The following is a 20727-nucleotide window of genomic DNA, read 5'->3' on the forward strand; positions in this document are numbered from 1 at the left end:
GTCTTCTTCCCCCGCTTTTTTTTGGGAGCTGCTGTTGCTTTCTTTACCACCCCACTCCGGGTACCGACCATAAAGTTGGTCTGGTTCTCTTCAGGGAGCCTTCCCCCACCGGGATTTGTCCTTACAGCGCCGTTGGGGCCCTCCAATCGGCCCGAAAACACCTTTGTAGCAGGAGCAGCCAAACGTGCGACTTAGCTGGTCATAGCCGCAACCGGAAGTTCTCAGGCCGATAACTTTTAAAGAGAGATTTGAATTTCCAAATTGATGGAAGGATCACACTGTAAGATTTAACGTTTAAGACATTTACTGTAACAAACTGAAATCAACATCAACTATATATTACATAGTAGGCAAGTAATACTCTACACTGCATAAAATATATCCCTTATTTGTGTTTTAACATACTCGAAAATCCTATGACGCATTTATACGTTACAACACACTCTCTGTAGAATTGGAGCCTTTACAGGAACAAGCCCAATGTTACCGCCAGCTCCAATGGGCTTATTTCTCTCTATCATGCTGTGTTTTTAGCTACAGGGGCCATCATAGGTACTTTCCCTCTGGCTTTTTTCTCCAAAACTGACTTTCAGCAGCACAGCTCACTTGGGTGATTCATTCTCCTAATCAGGACAAATCTTCCAATGTTCTTCAAGTTCCATTGATTCCTTCTGTTCAACAAAGAATGTTCTCTTACCTGTATTCAGAATTTTAGCTAACAGAGAAAACCAGGCTTTTCCCCCTCTGCTGACCGCAGATTACCAAATGTCTGTGGGTGGGATTCTCCATGGGCCGACGGCAAATTGGGAAAGTTGATTGGTCGGAGAATCGGTCGTGAACGAAAATCATGGTGGACACCAGGTGCATGGCAAATTGCAATGCTCCGGTGCCTCGACACCAATGCATTCTACCCCGCACATACAGTAAACGCCGTTTGTATTTCATTGCGGACTGACCCGGTATTCTCCCGGTCCTCTGTGATGCTCCGCCTCCGCTGGGGGAATTACCAATGGCGAATGACACTTGTGGTTTTAGTAATCGGGAAACAGGTGCGTAGCTAATGAGTGAGAGAGAGGAGGTATGACACACAAACGCTGTCGGTCCTGCCGCTGGCAGGGCTGGCGGGTGGGGGGTGGCCTCCGCCAGGCTCGAGGTGCAGTGGGAGGTAACCAGGGGATGGGCCGTAAGGTTGGGGTGATCCCCCCGCATGGGACTGGGGTGTACAGGCACGGACAAGGCAGCCATTTTGCTAACCGCCCACCGTGACCCATGGTCTTGTAGAGTGACACCGGCCATATGGGTGCCTTAGCCCCTATTGTTATACTGTGCCCAGCATCCGTTCCAACTTAACCGGTGTCTACCTTTCTGGCTTATGAGCCCTCATGCTAAACCTAGGTGGATCCCCCAGCTGTACAGCGGGAGTGGAGACAGCGTGCTGCGATTCTGCCCTGTGACCTGGGACCCCTTTGGCGGACGTCTTCTGGGGCGACCGGGCCTAGATGGACCTGGCTGCCGCTTGGGTGGCCAGATGGAGTGGTGCCGACCAGTTCTGCCTGCTGCCCATTGGATGCGCGAGGAGGGGGGGGGAGGGGGAGTCCAAGGCGTATCCTGCGGGTGTCATTGGCATGGACCCCATTAACCCTTCTCCCTCAGGTGCCCGATGGCCCCCGGATTACTTAATGGGATGGCGGTCCGAGCAGAGCTAACCCCTGAGGCTCACCCACCACCTGCCGCTGCCAATTCTGGAGGCCCATGCCACCCCGAAGCTCGCGGCCGTGGAGCACATGGAGTAGACCACCTCCGTCTGGGATTGCGCCACATCAGCCAGTCACTGCATCACCTGTCTCTGGGTCTGTGTCACATCGGCCAGCATCTGGACAATGCCGCCGATGCCCTCAGCCATGGTCCGCTGTGACTGGGCCATGCTCAGGAGCGCCGCTGCCTGTGAGAGGGCAGCCCTGTCCTGGGTCTCAGCCATTGTCCACACAGAGTGCCCCAGGCCTCAGACATCTTGCCCCATGGCTGAAACCTTCTCCCCCAAGGTCTCCACCACAGACATCACCCATTTGGTGTTGGCCTGGGTGGCATGCATGGTCGGCATCATCCCATGCTCCTGCAGGCAGTTGGAGTCCCTGGCTTTGATGCTGCATCTCCACAATAAACGGAACTGTCCATTCCAGAAATCCTAACCCTATCCAAACAGCAGTCAGTCCCTGGGACTGGCCCGCCCTCTGACCATCTGCCACCTCGGGTGTTCCTACCTCCACCTGATGTCCCAGATTAGCTGTGTGGTACACACCAGATAGTGCCCCAGAGCCTCTTTACTAAATTGCCCAACTGAGGTGAGTGTCTATGAGATGGTGGAGGGTGTTAAGACAGCTGTGACGGAAAGACAGTGTCGCACCTGGACTGGTGCTCCGGGGCGTCTCTGGCTGTGGGTTGAGGGCTCCAGTTTGTGTCTGTGTCCTCCTCCTCCTCGCTGCTCTCCTACTGGGATTGGGGTTCGGTAAGAAGTCTTACAACACCAGGTTAAAGTCCAACAGGTTTGTTTCAAACACGAGCTTTCGGAGCACGGCTCCTTCTTCAGGTGAATGGAAAGGCTTGTTCCAGAAATGTTTATATAGACACAGTCAGAGATGCCCCGGAATGCGAGCACCTGCAGGCAATCAAATCATCAAAGATGCAGAGAGAGAGGTAACTCCAGGTTAAAGAGGTGTGAATTGTCCCAAGCCAGTTCAGTCGGTAGGCCTCTGCAAGTCCAGGCTTGTTGGTGGGGGCCGAATGTAATGCGACATGAATCCCAGATCCCGGTTGAGTCCGCATTCATGCGTGCGGAACTTAGCTATAAGTTTTTGCTCAGCAATTTTGCGTTGTCGCGTCTCCTGAAGGCCTCCTTGTAGAATGCTGACCCGGAGATCAGAGGCTGAATGTCCTTGACTGCTGAAGTGTTCCCCAACTGGAAGGGAACAGTCCTGCCTGTTGATAGTCGCACGATGCCCGTTTATTCGTTGTCGCAGTGTCTGCATGGTCTCGCCAATGTACCACGCTTCGGGACATCCTTTCCTGCAGCGTATGAGGTAGACTACATTGGTCGAGTCGCACGAGTATGCGCCGCGTACCTGGTGGGTGGTGTTTCCACGTGTAATGGTGGTGTCCATGTCGATGATCTGGCATGTCTTGCAGAGATTACCCTGGCAGGGTTTTGTGGTGTTGTGGTTGCTGTTCTGAAGGCAGAGGGATTGGGGTTGGGGTTGTAGTTGGGGTCAGGAGACATCAGAAGGGCCCGCATCATCGGCAGGCGATCCTGCAAGACATAAGACGAGATGCATGATTAGTCTTTGGGTTGGGGTGGTGGGGGTGGTGGAGAGGGCAGTGTGGGGGTGGTGGCGTGGAGAGAGTAGCGTGAGTGGGTTGTGAGGTGGTGTAGGGGGCCGTGGGAGGGCTGGGGGGGGTGGTGGGGTGGTGGTGGTTGTGAGGATGCGGTTGATGACACACGTGCCTTAGGGAGCTGCAACTCAGCGGGGTCTCAGTTGCTCGCCCGACCCTCACCTCTGCCTTGGCGATTGCCCTCTCCTCAGGCCCATTGATCAAGGTCCAGGACCCGCTGCTCTGCTGTGGTGATAGGCCGCAGGTCCAGCGGTCCCTCTTCGGTTTTTTCCTGCTCCTGGTTGTTGTGCCATCTCTGTGGGTGGTGGTGGTGGTGGTGGTGGGGGGGGGGGGGGGGGGGGGGGGGGGGGGAGACTGGTAATGGAGGCAGAAAATGCACTGTGTTAGACAGTCAGATGCATGTATCTCAGGGGATGGGTGGGTGGTGGATTGGATTTGTTTATTGTCACATTTACCGAGGTACAGTGCAAAGTATTTTTCTGCAAGCAGCTCAACAGATCATTAAGCACATGTAAACAAAATAAAAAGAAAATACATAATAGGAAAACACACGGTACACAATGTAAATAGATAGACACTGGCATTGGGTGAAGTATACAGGAATGTAGTATTAATTAGATCAGTCCATAAGAGGGTCCTTTAGGAGTCTGGTAACAGCGGGGAGGAAACTGTTTTTGAGTCTGTTCGTGCGTGTTCTCAGACCTCTGTATCTCTTGCCCATTGGAAGAAGTTGGAAGAGTGAGTAAACGGGGTGGGAGGGGTCTTTGATTATGCTGTCCACTTTCCCCAGGCAGCGGGAGGTGTAGACGGAGTCAATGGTGACCTTTGTGGCCAGGGCATCCATCCATGGCGGCCGTTATGGGTGCTGGCAGGTGGTGCAGGTTTGGGGTTTAGTCACCCCCACCCCCTGGGTTAGTGCCGTGGGCACAGTGGCCACCCTGAGGAGGTTGTGCAGTTTATTGCGGTACTACTGGCCTGTCTATAAGACCGTAAGACACAGGAACAGAATTAGGCTATTCGGCCCATCGATTCTGCTCTGCCATTCAATCATGGCTGATACTTTTGCCATCTCCATTCTCCGCTCTTCTCCCCATAAATCAATCTTATTAATCAAGAACCTATCTATCTGTCTTAAAGACACTCGGTGATTTGGCCTTCTGTGGCAATGAGTTCAACAGATTCACCACCCTCTGGCTGAAGAAATTCCTCCTCATCTCTGTTTTAAAGAATCATCCCTTCAGTTTGAGATTATGTCCTCTGGTTCTAGTTTTTCCTATAAGGGGAAACATCCTTTCCATGTCCACTCTAATCAGGGTTACGAGCTTGTTAACATCATTACGTGCCATTACGTGCCATTCTGCAAACCTTTTGTGGATGTTTACTAGGCATAATTATGCCCTCACCAATATGGCGTCCAGTAAGACTCGCATCAGAAGTATTCATGCTCACTGCGGACACCATTTTGATCCTCTAAGGCAGTGGTTCTCAACCTTTTTTAACCCATGGACCCCTTTTCTTCTTAATTTTTTTTTGTGGACCCCCATAGCCATTCCACAGAAAAATAAGTGAAAAACACGACTAAATCCTGATTCAACAAGGTAAGGTGATGGAAAAGCTATAACGTAGAGCTGTGCTTTATCCCAGAGTGGTGGGTACTTTTTAGCAGTGTCATTTGTTTTCCATATATTATGCTTCCCATCTTTGAATTTTGCGTGCAATATTTAATCACTTTGTAATTCAATGAGGGTCTCCTGTAAAGAAATGTCTACATCGGCAGCATTAACTTCAAAAGGAATTGCCACCCAAGTTGGTATACCCATCATGAGTAGGTCACTAAACCGAGCTTGCATATTTTCATGCAAATTTTCCAATTGCAAATTGACAATGCAAGGTCATCATCGTGCAAATCGCTGCTAATCGAGGTCAAACAAGGAAACTGTTCAAATGCACGACGTCTGATATTAATTTTGTACAGCTGCAGTTTTCTCAGAAAAGCAGTAATACAGTAGCACCTTTACTGGATATGAGATCAGAATGTTTTCCTTGGAGCTGTTTATTAAGTAAATTGATTTTTTCAAATATATCAGATAAGTAAAATACATCACATTTAGCTGCAAGCAGTTGTTCTCCAAGCTGGGTGTTAGCCAGAAATAAGACAATAGAGTCCCAAAGTTCAGTAAAACGATGAAGACAATTCCCCTTTGATAACCACCTCAGTATGCATTACAAGGCGTTCAAGATAAATTAGATAGATTATAATCTCTCTTTGACCTTTGTCAGTGCGAGAGAGAGAGAGAGAAAGGTGAATATTCATCATGAAAACAAACATCTAAGGTCGCTGCCTGCTACCTGAGAAAAGATGGGTGATTTTCAGCTCCGTTTGTTCTAGGTAACTTTAAATTTACGACACTGTCAAATGTAAAGTTTTTTTCTTCTACTTGATTGCCATAAAAAATTCATAGCTACATGAATTTTTCTACTTTTAGTATTTTAATATGGCAGATTACTGTAAAAATTTAATTCTCAGTAATAACAATTGTTCTGAAGTAGAATTGCTCTATGGACCACTAAAATATCACCGTGGACCCCCAATTCGGTATTTTTTTTGTGTGGACCCCCAGTAATGTTACATGGACCCCCCATGTGGACCCCGGTTGAGAACCACTGCTCTAAGGCCACATGCAGCACCCAAGGACTATATACTTTGCTTCTAACCTTTGAACCATATGTGCTTATTTGTAAATCCCAGGATACCACATGCTTTTGAATCGGCTTTCTCAACCTTAAAAAAACCTGCAACCTTAAAAAATTCAAACATTTGCTTTTATTCATTTCTCAGATCAACTTTTTTCTCTTTCTACGGATCATGAGGATATTAATAAAAAATCTAAAGACACCTGATGCTATGAGGAATGATTTAAACCAGTACAGGTGAGTCACTACAGCCACCAGCTTCTTTCATACAGAGCCATGCAAATACAATTCTGGGTATCAAAACGTCAGTCAACTCGTTTGGCATGTCAGCCACCAATTTAAATATTCACTCCCTCCACCTCCAGCACTTGTGCACCATAAACACAATGCACCACGGCAACTTGGCAAAGCCCTTTAGACTGCACCTTCTAAACCTGCAATCTTTAACACCAAGAAGAATAAGGGCAGCAGAGGCATGGGAACACCAATATCTGCAAATTTCTCGCCAAATCATACAGCAGCCTGACTTGAGAATATATCATCAGTCCCTCATCATTGTTTGGTCAAAACCCTGGAACCCTCAGCGTTGGTGTACCTAGACCTCATGGACTGCAGCAGTTCAAGAGGGTAGCTCACACACCCTTTCAATAGGGCAATGATTTAGGGCAGCACGGTAGCATTGTGGATAGCACAATCGCTTCACAGCTCCAGGGTCCCAGGTTCGATTCTGGCTTGGGTCACTGTCTGTGCGGAGTCTGCACATCCTCCCCATGTGTGCGTGGGTTTCCTCCGGGTGCTCCGGTTTCCTCCCACAGTCCAAAGATGTGCAGGTTAGGTGGATTGGCCATGATAAATTGCCCTTAGTGTTGGGTGGGGTTGCTGGGTTATGGGGATGGGGTGGAGGTGTTGACCTTGGGTAGGGTGCTCTTTCCAAGAGCCAGTGCAGACTCGATGGGCCGAATGGCCTCCTTCTGCACTGTAAATTCTATGAAATCTATGACTAGCAATTAGGGATGGGCAATAAAGGTTGACCTTGCCAGTGGCGGCAACATTCCATGACCACATTTTAAAAATGCACTCCTCAACAGTGCTGCAAAATCCAAACCCCAGCTCGGCAAATCAAACTCCAGATACCTCCTTCTAACCTAGCATATCTTCCCCGCCATCCTGATCTGTGTCCTGCTCTTTAAACTGATAAGAGGTCAAAAACTAAATGCATGCAAAAAACATAAAACAATAATGAAAACAATGATACCAGGGCAGAGAGTCTTTAATTATGATGAGAGACAAAATTAATTGGGTTTTGTTCCATTCAACCAAAATTACCCTATTTTAAAGAGAGGTTTTCAAAATTTAGAAAATCCATGCAAGTCAGCTATATAAGACGGAAAAGGAGCCGTTTCAAGATAGACTTTCCAACTTGGAGTGAGAAATTTCGAAGTAGGACAATTGCTGGTTCAGAGACTGCAAGAAAGGAACGATGATTACCAAAGTTACCCATATGGATGACTTTTTACAGTGACTTCAGCAATTTAAATGGCAATATAAATTCAGCATAAGAAAAGAGGAGAGGACAGTATGAAATAAAGCTTTCATTTAAAAAAAAATTTGTTCATGGGACTTCGATGTCGCAGACTGTGCCAGTATTTATTGCCCAACCCTAATTGCCCTTGAAGGGACAGTTAAGTGTCAACAACATCGTTGTGGGTCTGGAGTCACATGTAGGCCAGACCAGGTAAGGCATTAGTGACACAGATGGGTTTTTACGACAATCGACAATGGTTGCATGGTTATCATTAGACTTTTTAAAATTCCAGATATTTTATTGAATTCAAATTTCACCATATGCAGTGGCAGGATTTGAACCTGGGTCCCAGGAGCATTTCTCTGGGCCTCTGGTTTACTAATCCAGTGACAATACGACTACACCACCGCCTCCCCTTATAGCATCAGAAAATACAAATAATATAGAGGTTAGCACAAAATCTATTCAGTTAGTGTTAAAACTCAGGAGGGAACTGCTACTTTAATGGTGATTGGTGAACGATAGGATCAAGACTTTTTCGAAATCTAACCAGCAGATCGTCCATGATGTTGCTCATATTGAATTGCATTTAAACATTAAAAAGAATAGAAGAGTGATTTATGGATTTAGATACACAAATATTTAAAAGTAGGGTCACAAGTTAGGAAAACTGACTGTCTAAATTGTTAGGGGTACAGATGAGTACATTTTATTATGGGAAGACTTTAACTTTCACTGACTCTTTAATAGTTTTTAAAGGCTGCAGATGGGTAGAGCAGCCAAAGGAGCCCCATCCCAGGGAAGACCCCCGACTTGAGCTCCTCCAGCCCAGCACAAGCCCCCTGACTCCCACCTCCCATGAAGGACCTCCTCGGCATCCGAGCATCAATTGTTGAGTGGGTACTTAGCACCTTGCCAGGTTGGCATTGCGAAGGGAGGGATCTGAAGGCGGAATGGGGGGTGGATGAAGGAAGGGTGGGGGGAGAATAAATGCGGTGGCCTGTGAGGCAAAGTGGGGAGGGGGTTCTGAGGAGGGGCCTTGCCAGCGATTAGTGTGGGATGGTGCCCTTCCTGCAAGCTGGGGCAGGAGGAGCTGCAACAGCTAATGGAGATTGACCTGCCCTTTAAAAATGGCACTCTTATCGCACATATGTGGGACATATCCGAGTGATTATGTCCTGCCCCTTTCAGTCTCAGCGCAGATACCATAGAATGGCGTGGAAAATCTTATTTGTCAAAAATGTTTTTCCATTTGCTATGGAATGTCACGTCGAGCTCTTCGTGCCAGCGCACCAGTCCTGGGGCGGGATTCTCCTGAATCCCCCGATGGCCCGACACCGGCGTAAAAAAATGGCGCGAACCACTCTGGCATCGGGCCAACCGGAACTTGCGGAATCCTCCGCACTTCCGGGGGCTAGGCCGATGCCGGTGGGGTTGGCGCCATGCCAACCAGCGCCAAAGGGCTGGGGCGAGTTAGCGCATGCACAGAACCGCCGGTGTGGTTCCGCGTATGCGCAGACCAGCCAACGTATTCTGGCACATGCGCAGGGGGTGTCTTCTCCGCACCGGCCATGGCGGAGCTCTACAGAGGCCGGCATGGAAGGAAGGATTGCCCCCACGGTATAGGCCCGCCTGCAGATCGGTGGGGGCCCCGATCATGTGCCAGGCCCCTGCGGGCCCCCCCTCTGGGGCCAGATCCACCCTGCCCCCCCCGATGACCGCACCATCCAGCCTACCAACCAGGTCCCGCCATGTGGGACCATGTCCAATTCACGCCAGCGGGACAGGCCAGAAAACGACGGGCGCTCAGGCCCGGGGATTCTCCGACCCGGCTAGGGATCGGAGAATCCCGGACCAGATTCTCCGCTGGTGGGCGCACTCAGACTCTCAAACGGAGAATGCCCACCATGAAGTCAAAGTGACCTATTTCTCCGTAACATTCCTGTTATAACTCGCACGAGACCTACAGGGTTGGAGTAATCAGTTTCCCTGTGAGTCTTGCAAAGTACGAGCTCCCCCCCACAGCTCAGGGGCTGGGAGCCTGAGGACAGTCATGATTGACTTCTATATAAAGTCAGCAAGGTATGGATCTTATAGAGCAGACTTGGTTGGGATTTGATGTATATTGTAAATATAATTCCTTTGCAACAAATCGATTTCTTTTACCAACTCGAATTGGACTCGTTTGTGCCCTACAAGTTGGCGACAAGAATAAAACTGGACTACTGTTGAAGCTGCTACACCATTGGACGAGCAGCCATCTCCTTTTAATTGCTGGACCAAGGTTGGAGTAATTTTCTTCCTATCACGAAAATGCATTGATTTGGAAGATTAGATGTGCTCAATGCGAGCATCGAGGATTGGACACAGTATACAGAACATATGCGTTACATTTTCCTAGTGAACAGGTGATGATTGACAGACAGCTTACTGCCTGTGGAACTCATGCTTATGAAGTGATAAAGAGCTTTAAATGTCCCACAATTCCAGACACTAAAACTGTTGAAGAATTGCTAACCCTAGTAGCTCAACCTTTTAACCCTAAATTATCCATTGTAATGCAGAGATACCGTTTTAGCACGACAGAGAGGACCCCGGGAGAGTCCGTAACCGGGTTTCTGATGAGGCTACAAAAACTAGCCGAATATTGTGATACAGAACTTCTTTTTCCAAAATGCTGCGAGACCGCTTGGTCTTTGGCATCAATAACATGGCTACCCAAATGAAGTTCTATCTGAACCATCCCAAGACCTACAGCGCACCGTACAAATTTTGCGTTCCTGCGAAAGCACTGAGAGGAGTGCAAGAGATCCAGGGGGTGGTAGTAAACACTGTAGGATGCGCCCCTCCAGGCGAGTGGCCACCCCCCAGCCCTCCAAGACTGAAACCCCGCCCTGGACCAAGTACTTTAGAGGCCACGTCTTGGGACTGGTGAACTATTACGGAAAGTTCATCCCTGGCCTCACGACCATGTTGGCCCCACTACACCTCCTCTTAAAAAGAACCAGGAATGGACATGGAAATAGCAACAGCAAGAAGCAATCATACAGGTAAAAAAAACAATTGACTTCCTCGGGCTTGTTGACACATTATAATCCCGCCAAACAATTAATAGTCACATGTGACACTTCACCATGCGGCATTGCGCTGTTGTAACACATCACATGGAAGATGGCAGAGTGAGGCCGATTACTTTCACCTCCCAGACACTGGCCGTGCACAAATTGTGAAAGCGGCTCTGGAAGTTGGCTTCACCATGAAGAAATTCCATCAATGTGTATACGGTCGATGGTTCACCATCGTCACAGACCACAAGCCGTTGCTGTGTCACCTTGGCCAGGATACAGCTTTGGGCCCTCCTACTGGCTGCCTATGAGGACTCACTTGAACATCATCCAGGTACCCAGGTCACAAACACGAATGCTTTAGCCACCTGCTTTTTCAGACTCACCCTCCTTCTCCTCCCAGGGCTGACGAGATCGTGGCCATGCTCAGCTTTATGGATTTGTTGCCTGTTACAGTATCCCAAGTGTGTGGGTGAACACAAACTGGCCTGGTCCTTTCGAAAGTTCAACACAGTGTCCTGTATGGGGATCAGCATGAAACAGTGCCAAAGAGTTACAGGAATTCTCAACAAACATGTCCAAGTTTAGTGTAGAAACCAGCATCCTTTTGTGGTGGATGCACATCTTCAGCCCGGGTAAGGCCAAATCCCGAAGGATCTGTACAACGGGCACCAGGGTATGTCCAAAATGAAAATGCTCACCCGCACCTATGTTCGGTGGCTGGGCCTGGATGCAAAGGTAAAAGGGTAGTCCAGCTGTGTGGCGTTTGTCAGGAACAACAGAAGGTTCCACCAGTCATGCCCCTTCACCCATGGAAATGACCGGGGCAATGGTGGGTGCGGTTACACACGACTTTGCCGGCCACTTTCAAGGCTTGATATTCTTATTCGTGATAGAGGCGACCAATGAAAAACTGCGCCTGTCTTTCAGTATGCATGGTATCCCAGAGTTGTTGGTTACCAATAATGGAATGACCTTCACTAATGAGGAATTCCCAGGATTCATGAAAGCAGACGAGGTACGGCACAACTGTACGGTCTTGTATCACGCAGCTTCCAATGGACTGGTGGAAAGGGCAGCACAGACATTCAAACGAGGATTGAAAAAGCAGACTTCAGGATCAATGGACAAATAACTGGCAAGAATCTTGTTCTGCCCATCAGACCACTTTGCATGCTGCGACTGGGGTAGCACCTTATGAATTGTTGATGAGCAGGACGCTTTGAATTTGTCTTAGTCTGGCTTTTCCTGTGATTGGCGGGAAAGTGCACGACAGCCAGGAGCCCGCAAGCGCGTTGCTCAGTTAACAAAAGCCGCCCAGACTGCTTGTACCAGGTGAAGAAGTCTATGTTTACAACTTTGCAGATGTTGCCCAGTGGATCTCCGGAACAATCGTCCACCAGACAGGGGCAGTATCTTTTCAAGTTCAGACATAGGGTCATGTCATGATAAAATACATCGATTGCATGCGGTCCAGGAGACGACGCTTACAGAAAACTCCTCAGGAGAGGAAAAATTCAGCCAAATCAAATCCTATGCCAATAGAGGCTAGAGCACTGCCCCATGAGAGTCAATACGCCAAAATAAGAGTGGTCAGAGATATGGATTCCGACATGGAGACCCAGGAGTCAGATGTCTCCACTTTGGGGCAAGCAATGCAGCAGCCTCAGACAGTACATCCACCATGGCATTCCAAACGAACGTTGTGTTCGCCGTCCAGATATATGCCACCTGATCCAGCCCCGTAAGTGCAGGAAGCGCAGCCACGAGCGAAGAGAGTCCGGCGCTCTCCTACTCTGCAGTCGTCAGGAGAGTCTTCGGCCTTTGGGGGCGGAGGGATGTTATAACCCATCCGAGACCTACGGGGTTGGAGCTATCAGTCTCCGTGTGAGTCTCGCTGAATACGAGCTCCCCCCACAAAGTGGGCGGGGAGCCCGAGGAAATTCATGATTGAGTTCTATATAAAGTTGGTTGGGTATGCAACCGACATAGCAGACCTGGCTGGGATCTGATGTATATTGTAAATATACTTGCTTTGCACTAAATATAGTATTCTTTGCCAACTTGATTCGGACTTGTTTATGGTCTGCAAAAATTCCCATTTCAATCCATGTCTATTGGTAAATAATAATCCAGTTTAGAAAGAAAAGTGGGAACAGGAATGTCACCTCAATGTAAGGCACTTCTGAAAACTACAATTAGTCATTCATGTCCAAGTGTATAAGGTGGTTCTATTGACAGAATGAAATGCAAATAAAGTTCAATAGAATATACAGAGTGGGGAAATTTTAACCCCAACACCCAGTAATTAAGACAGCTGTTCAAGATTTATTGCCCCATTCGCATTCAGTTTCCACTTACTGCCATCTTAACTGGGCCCTTTTTAAAGGTTGTCATGATTCCACCTGGCTTCGGGGAGGGAGTCTTTATTATATGTTAATTGGGGTCCCATGATGTACCTAGTACCCCTCATTTTTCAATGACTATCTGAGTAGTGCGCCCACCATGGGCACTCTTCTCAAGACAGCTTTGCAGCAAAGAGAAGGCCCTGAAGGAAACGTAGAAACTTTAATAAATGAAACCAGGAAAATATTAGAGTGTAACTTGAGCTTCACAAGTAAATTTTGGGCCCTTTGCTCAGCCTCTTCCCACTGCCCTGCCCCTGTTCAGCAGGACTTACCTACAAGCAGACTCCAGGGCTCGTGATTTTGATTTGTCCAAAACTAGCCAGCTCTCTCTTTTCATCTGTTTCAGGCTTGCCATGGGCTAGTAGATTGTAAGTAAGGCCCAATTATTAAAATCAGACAAAATCCAAGGGGTTGCAGGTGGGGGGATGGGAGGGAAATAAGGCTGTCAACTCATCCCAGCTTCCCAGTCAACAGTGAATCATAGAATCATAGAATTTACAGTGCAGAAGGAGGCCATTTGGCCCATCGAGTCCACATCAGCCCCCAGAAAAAGCACCCTACCCAAGCCCATACCTCCACCCTATCCCCGTAATCCCATCCAACCCTTTTGGACGCTGAGGGCAATTTAGCATGGCCAATCCACCTAACCTGCACATCTTTAGACTGTGGGAGGAAACCAGAGCACCAGGAGGAAACCCACGCAGGCACGGGGTGAATGTGTAGACTTTGCACAGACAGTGACCCAGCGGGGAATCGAACCTGGGACCCTGGAGCTGTGAAGCAACTGTGCTAACCACTGTGTTACAGTGCTGCCCGGTCGACTCAAGATTGTAAGGGTAAATATATTTTAAATTGTTCTGTGTGTCATATTTTATATTTTATATTTCTAGGAGGCTTGCAAAGTCCACTCTATTGTTAATCCCATTGTTCGGAATCCACTATATTGTCTTCGTAGTTATCCCGGAGAAAGAAAGCAACCTTGCTATAGACTTACGACTGGGCTTTGAAATTGCTCTTGGATCATTTCAGGTATTTATTTGAATAAACATTAAAGAACAAAGAAGAACAAAGAACAAAGAAAAGTACAGCACAGGAACAGGCCCTTCAGCCCTCCAAGCCTGTGTCGATCATGATGCCCAAACTAAAACAAAACCCTTCTGCCCTTACTCCGTCCGTATCCCTCTATTTCCTCCCTATTCATGTACCCATCCAGGTGCCTCTTAAATGTTACTAATGTGCCTGCTTCCACCACATCCTCTGGCAGCACGTTCCAAGCACCCACCACACCCTGTGTGAAAAATGGAGCCCATCCATCTCCCTTGAACTATCCCCCCCTCACCTTGAACCTGTGCCCCCTTGTAACTGGCACTTCCACCCTTGGGAAAAAGCCTCTGACTATCCACCCTGTCTATGCCTCTCATAATTTTGTAGATCTCTATCAGGTCTACCCTCAGCCTCCGTCTTTCCAATGAAAACAATCCTAGTTTATTCAACCTCTCCTCATAACCAACACCCTCGCGACCAGGCACCACCCTGGTGAATCTTCTTTGCACCCTCTTCAAAGCTTCCTCATCGTTCTGATAGGGTGGTGACCAGAACTGCATGCAATACTCCAAATACGGCCGAACCAAGGTTTTTTACAGCTGCAACATGATTTCCAACTCCTGTACACAATGCCCTGTCTGATGAAGGCAAGTATGCCATATGCCTTCTTAATCACCTCGGCCACCTGTATTGCCACTTTTAGGGAACTGGGGACCTGCACACCCAGATCCCTCTCTATGTTAATGTTCCTAATTGTTCTGTCATTTACTATATAATTCATACCTAGTCTGATACTCCTAAATGCATCACTTTGCATTTGTCTGGATTAAACTCCATCTGCCATTTCTGTGCCCAAGTCTCCAATCTATCTATCCTCGGCACTATAACCAACTCCGCCAATCTTTGCGTCATCCACAAACTTACTAATCAGACCACCCACATTTTCCTCCAGATCATTTATATATACTACAAGCAACAGAGGTCCCAGCACTGATCCCTACAGAACGCCACTAGCTACAGATCTTCATTCTGAAAAACACCCTTCCAACGCTACTCTCTGTCCTCTATAACCAAGCCAGTTCTGTATCCATCTAACCAGCCTATCCCAAATCCCATGTGATTTTAGTTTTTGTACCAGTCTGCCATGTGGGACAAATGCCTTACTGAAGTCCATATAAACTACATCCACAGCCCTTCCCTCATCAATTTTCTTTGTCACCTCTTCAAAAAACTCAATCAAGTTGGTGAGACATGACCTTCCCCATACAAACATGCTGCCTGTCACTAACTAGTCCATTTTCCTCCAAATGTGCATATATTCTATCTCTCAGTATCTTTTCCAAAAGATTCCCCACCACTGATGTCAATCTCACCAGTCTATAATTTGCTGAATTATCCCTGCTTCCTTTCTTAAATAATGGAACAACATTGGCTATTCTCCAGTCCTCTGGAACCTTGCCTGTGGTCAAAGAGGATGTGAAGATAATTGTTAAGGCCCCAGCTATTTCTCCCATTGCCTCCCGCAGTAACCTGGGATAGATCCCATCCTGCCCGAGGGACTTGTCTACCTTAATGCAATTTAGGTTACTCAACACTTCCTCCTTTGATATATTGACGTTCTCAAGATCGTTCACACACCTATCTCTGACCTCAACATCTGTCATGTCCTTCTCCCTGGTGAATACCGATACAAAGTACTCATTAAGGATTTCACCCACTTTTTGTGGTTCCATGCATAACATTCTTCCATTCCTTGAGTGGGCCTACTCTTTCTCTTGCTGCCCTCTTGCTCCTAATATATGTATAAAAAGCCTTGGAATTCTCATAGATATCATAGAATTTACAGTGCAGAAGGAGGCCATTTGGCCCATCGAGTCTGCACCGGCTCTTGGAAAGAGCACCCTACCCAAGGTCAACACCACCTTATCCCCATAACCCAGTAACCCCACCCAACACTAAGGGCAATTTTGGACACTAAGGCAATTTATCATGGTCAATCCACCAAACCTGCGCATCTTTGGACTGTGGGAGGAAACCGGAGCACCCGGAGGAAACCCATGCACACACGGGGAGGATGTGCAGACTCCACACAGACAGTGACCCAAGCCGGAATCGAACCTGGGACCATGGAGCTGTGAAGCAATTGTGCTATCCACAAGGCTACCGTGCTCCTTGACCATGTTTTCTAAAGACACTTCATGGCCCCTTTTAGCCCTCCTATTTCCATGTTTAACGTCCTTCCTACTTTTACTGTACTCCTCAAGGGCTTTGTCAGTTTTTAGATGCCTAGACCGATTGTATGCTTCCTTTTTCCTTTTGACTAAGCTTGCAATTTCCCTTGTCATCCATGGTTCCCAAATCCTGCCATTTCTATCCTTCATTTTTGTGGGGACATATCTGTCCTGCACTTCAATCAACTGGCTTTTAAAAGCCTCCCACATGTCAGACATGGATATGCCTTCAAATAGCTGCTCCCAATCCACATCCCCCAGTTCCTGTCCAATTTGGATGTAATTGGCCCTCACCCAATTAAGCACCTTCACCTGCGGGCCACTCTTTTCCTTATCCATGACTACTCAGAATCTTATGGAATTATGGTCGCTAAACCCAAAATGCTCCCCCACTGAAACATCAATCACCTGGCCTGGCTCATTCCCCAATACCAAGTCTAGTAGGCCCCCTCCCTGGTTGGATTGTCAATATACTGTATCAAAAAGCCCTCCTGGACGCATCTAACAAATTGCACTTCATCCGAGCCCCTGGCTATAAAGGATTCCCAGTCAATAGGGGGGAAATTAAAATCACCCATTACAACTATCCTGCTTTTTTCACACCTTTTCAGTATCTGACTACACAACTGCTCCTCTGTCTCCTGCGGCTGTTTGGAGGTTTATAGTACACACCCAACATTGTGATTTCACCCTTTTTATTCCTCAGTTCCACCCATAATACCTCACAACAAGATCCCCCCAATGTGTCCTACATCAACACAGCTGTGATCTACTTCCTAATCAGCAATGTAACTCCCTGACCTCTTTATTTTCCCCTCCTGTCCCGTCTAAAACAACAATATCCCGGAATGTTAAGATGCCAGTCCTGTCCTTCCTTTAACCATGTCTCCGTAATTGCAATTTACATCATAGTTCCATGCAGTAATCTATGCTCTCAGTTCATCTGCCTTACCTGTTATACTTCTTAAGCAAATGCACTCCAGACCAATAGTACCGTTGAATCCGGCGGCTTCCCTCTGCCTGCTCTTACGCTGTACTATGTTTATCTCAGTCTCACTTTTTTCCCCAGTCTCTACACTTACTGGTCTCCTGTTCCAGTTCCCACCGCTCTGCCACACTAGTTTGAAACCCCCCGAACAGCACTAGCAAACCTCCCGCCCAAGATATTGGTGCTCCTCCAGTTCTGGTGTAACCCATTCTTCTTGTGCAGGTCCCACTTCCCCAGAAGACATCCCAGTGATCCATATATCTAAAGCCCTCCCTCCTACACCAGCTCTTTAGCCACATGTTCAACTGTACTATCTCACTGTTCCAAGCTTCACCAGCACTTGGCATGGGGAGTAATCCTGAGATTACTACCCTCGAGGTGTTACTTTTTAGCTCCCGACCTAATTCTCTGAATTGTCTTTGCAGGACCTCTTCCCTCTTCCTGCCTATGTCATTGGTACCAATATAACAATGAAATCTGTCTGTATACCCTCTTGTTTCAGGATGCCCTCTAGACGTTTAGAGACATCCAGGACCCTGGTACCAGGGAGGCTACACACCATCCTAGAGTCCCGTTTGGGACCACAGAAACGCCTGTATCTGCTTCTGACTATCGAGTCTCCTACTGCTGTGACTCGCTTGGATTTAGCCCAACCCTGCTCTACAGCAGAACCAGTTGTGGTTCCACAGGCCTGGCTACTGCTGGTATGTTCCCCTGAGAGGCTATCACCCCCAACAGTATACAAAATGGTATATCCGTGGGTTTCCTCCGGGTGCTCAGGTTTCCTCCCACAGTCCAAAGATGTGCGGGTTAGGTGGATTGGCCATGCTAAATTGCCCGTAGTGTCCTAAAAGTAAGGTTAAGGGGGTGGGGGGGGGGGGGGGGGGGGGGGTGTTGTTGGGTAACGGGTATAGGGTGGATACGTGGGTTTGAGTAGGGTGATCAATGCTCGGCACAACATCGAGGGCCGAAGGGCCTGTTCTGTGCTGTACTGTTCTATGTTCTATGTTCTAAATCTACCCTGTGGTTAAGTGTAGTCTCGTATACGCCTTAACTCAGTAGAAGTTTGCACCACACGTCTCGGATGCGTAATTAAATCTTTATTGTGTCTATTGATTATAATATAGAGTTTGAAATCTTCTTGTGGTTACAAATCAAATGTTCTCAAGAAAGCCCCTGCAGAAGGCTTTAAGCTGCTGCTCTAACCAAACTACGCGGTCTGTGAGGAGATGCAGCTCGGCATATTTCCCGCAGACATAGTCATCAGGGATGCTAGAAAGCATCCCAAACCTGGCAGGAAAACAGAATTATTTAATAAAATTATTGTATCCGTCAGCAAAAATATCACTAATGTGAGTAATGTTCTGTATGAATTTTATTTGAATCATTTTCTGAGTATGTGTTGATGGTTTTCCATTCTGCATTAGTAGTTAGTGAGGTTGTCTGCTATTGGTGCGACTAGAAAACTTACCCCATACATGTTCAGTCGTATTGTGTCTTGAAAATTAAGGTTATTTTAATTGAGACATGATAAGGTCCTGAAGAGGATAATGTTACGTCAATATAAATGTGTTCTTTAGACCATTAATGAGGTGCTTTTTAACCTACAGGGATTGGTCGTCGCAATACTTTATTGTTTCCTTAATGGTGAAGTAAGTTTTTTACTGATTAATTCCGATTTATATACCACACACCATCAAACAAACCTTTCTTCCATAGTCATAGACATTATTTTATTTTTATATCAATAAAATAAAATTGTTCTCCACTTAGGTTCGAGCTGAAATCAAGAGAAAATGGAGACGAAGGAAAGGCAACCAACACAAATCCATAATCAGTAATGGGTGGATGGTGGAACACAGGTATATCTACTGACCAGGCCCTGTCCCAAGGAACCATGGGAATTTGCATATCACTTATGAAGGATCAGATGCTGTTCAAAGGATCACATGAAATATTGTGCTTCAAATGCCTTTCCAAAAGAATATGAAAACAGGTCTATTTAACCATGAACAATCTTTCAGAGATACTGCTGCTATTGATAGGCCAGATGTTACTGACCCATCAATTCTATTGAAAAGTATAATTTTTTTTCAAAATGTGCCTGCCAAGCTTGTGTTTGCAATGTGCCCTTGCCATGGAACATTATATTGATCGAGGTAGGAAGAAATGTATGTATATGTGTAATCTGTGAAGTTAATATGTGATTATATTACAAATGTATTTGATATTTAAGAATGTTCAATTCAACTTGGTACACCAATCAGCTTTGAATGAGCATCATTATTTATAGAATATCTATTTCTAGTGCTTGTAATCGGTTTTCTAAATAATTCTTGAAAAGTCTAAAATGAGTAAGAAAATTGAATTCTAAAATGCCAGTAATTATAGTACTTGTGAGCGTTCATGTCATTGTTGTACCACATTGGGTGGAATTTTCCATTCAGCAGACTCAGGGCAGGATTTTCCCGCTGTGTGTTTTGCGGCGGCAGAAGTGACCTGCCATTGGCTGGCATGGGATCTTCCAGTACAACCAATGCCAGTGGCTTTTTCCATGGCCCACACCCTCTGCTGCCGGGGGGGCGGGGGGCGCGGGGGGGGGGGGGGGGGCGGTCACCATTGGCGAGGCCGGAAGACCCTGTCAGCAGGAAGGGTCAGAACATTTCAGCCTAATGTTGGAACTTTCCACTCCAGGACCAAGTCCTGTGGCAGGCATGGGAAGTCAGAGGGACTCCTGCCACTGAGCTGGGCAACAGAACAGCACATGAGATGGAGGAGTCCGCCCAACTTCTCTCTAATGCAGTGAAACCAACATGTGCATGCATCGAGGTCTCCATGGGAAGGATGGCGGACACCATGGAGAACCTAGTCCATCAGAATGCTCAGTTTCTGCTGGAGATGCACACCATTCTGCACTCCATTGCTGTAGCATGGGTGACCATTTGTCGTGGCTATGCTAGAGGAGGATGGAACAGCGCAACCTCGCTCTAATGCCTTTTTTCCTCATAAAGGAGGACTCCTCGTATACCAAAGGAAGGAGGAGCATGAGAGAGACACCCAAGGGGCCTTCTCTCTGGACCCTCCAATGGCGTCCTAGTGTTCCAAGTCCACTTTGTCTGTAATCAGCTCAAGCCTCTGGGACTGCTGATGGTGAACCCGCCCCAGAGCATAAGACCCAAAGAAGTCTGAGATGCTCCAGGTCCTGGGCTTCCAGAGGACACTCGCTAAAATCATCAGAGACAAGAGGGCATAGTGGTCAGCAGGTTGCTTCCACCTCTGCTGCAGACCTAGGGGAAGCATCCACGCATAGTGGTAGGGTAAGTAAAATTAAGAAGTTCTCAGTACACTCTGTCAGCATTGATGTACAATAATTGTAAATAGTTCT

At 47.2% G+C, this 20727-nt stretch overlaps 1 protein-coding gene across 2 annotated transcripts in view; it reads left to right on the forward strand.

Annotated features, from left to right (window-relative positions):
• Positions 1-19895, forward strand: part of LOC119962039 (secretin receptor-like) — a 53436-nt gene extending 33541 nt beyond the window's left edge. Inside the window, exons 11-14 of one of the 2 annotated variants that reach the window (XM_038789821.1) lie at positions 6227-6318; positions 13970-14108; positions 18953-18994; positions 19116-19895. In XM_038789821.1, the coding sequence (XP_038645749.1) occupies positions 6227-6318; positions 13970-14108; positions 18953-18994; positions 19116-19217 (375 nt within the window). In that variant the 3' untranslated portion in view covers positions 19218-19895. The remainder of the gene's footprint in view (positions 1-6226; positions 6319-13969; positions 14109-18952; positions 18995-19115) is intronic. The other variant, XR_005459789.1, reaches the window with a different exon arrangement.
• The last annotated feature ends 832 nt before the right edge of the window (positions 19896-20727 follow it).

Source organism: Scyliorhinus canicula, chromosome 2 (genome assembly GCF_902713615.1).
Source record: "Scyliorhinus canicula chromosome 2, sScyCan1.1, whole genome shotgun sequence".
NCBI classification, from domain to species: Eukaryota; Metazoa; Chordata; class Chondrichthyes; order Carcharhiniformes; family Scyliorhinidae; genus Scyliorhinus; species Scyliorhinus canicula.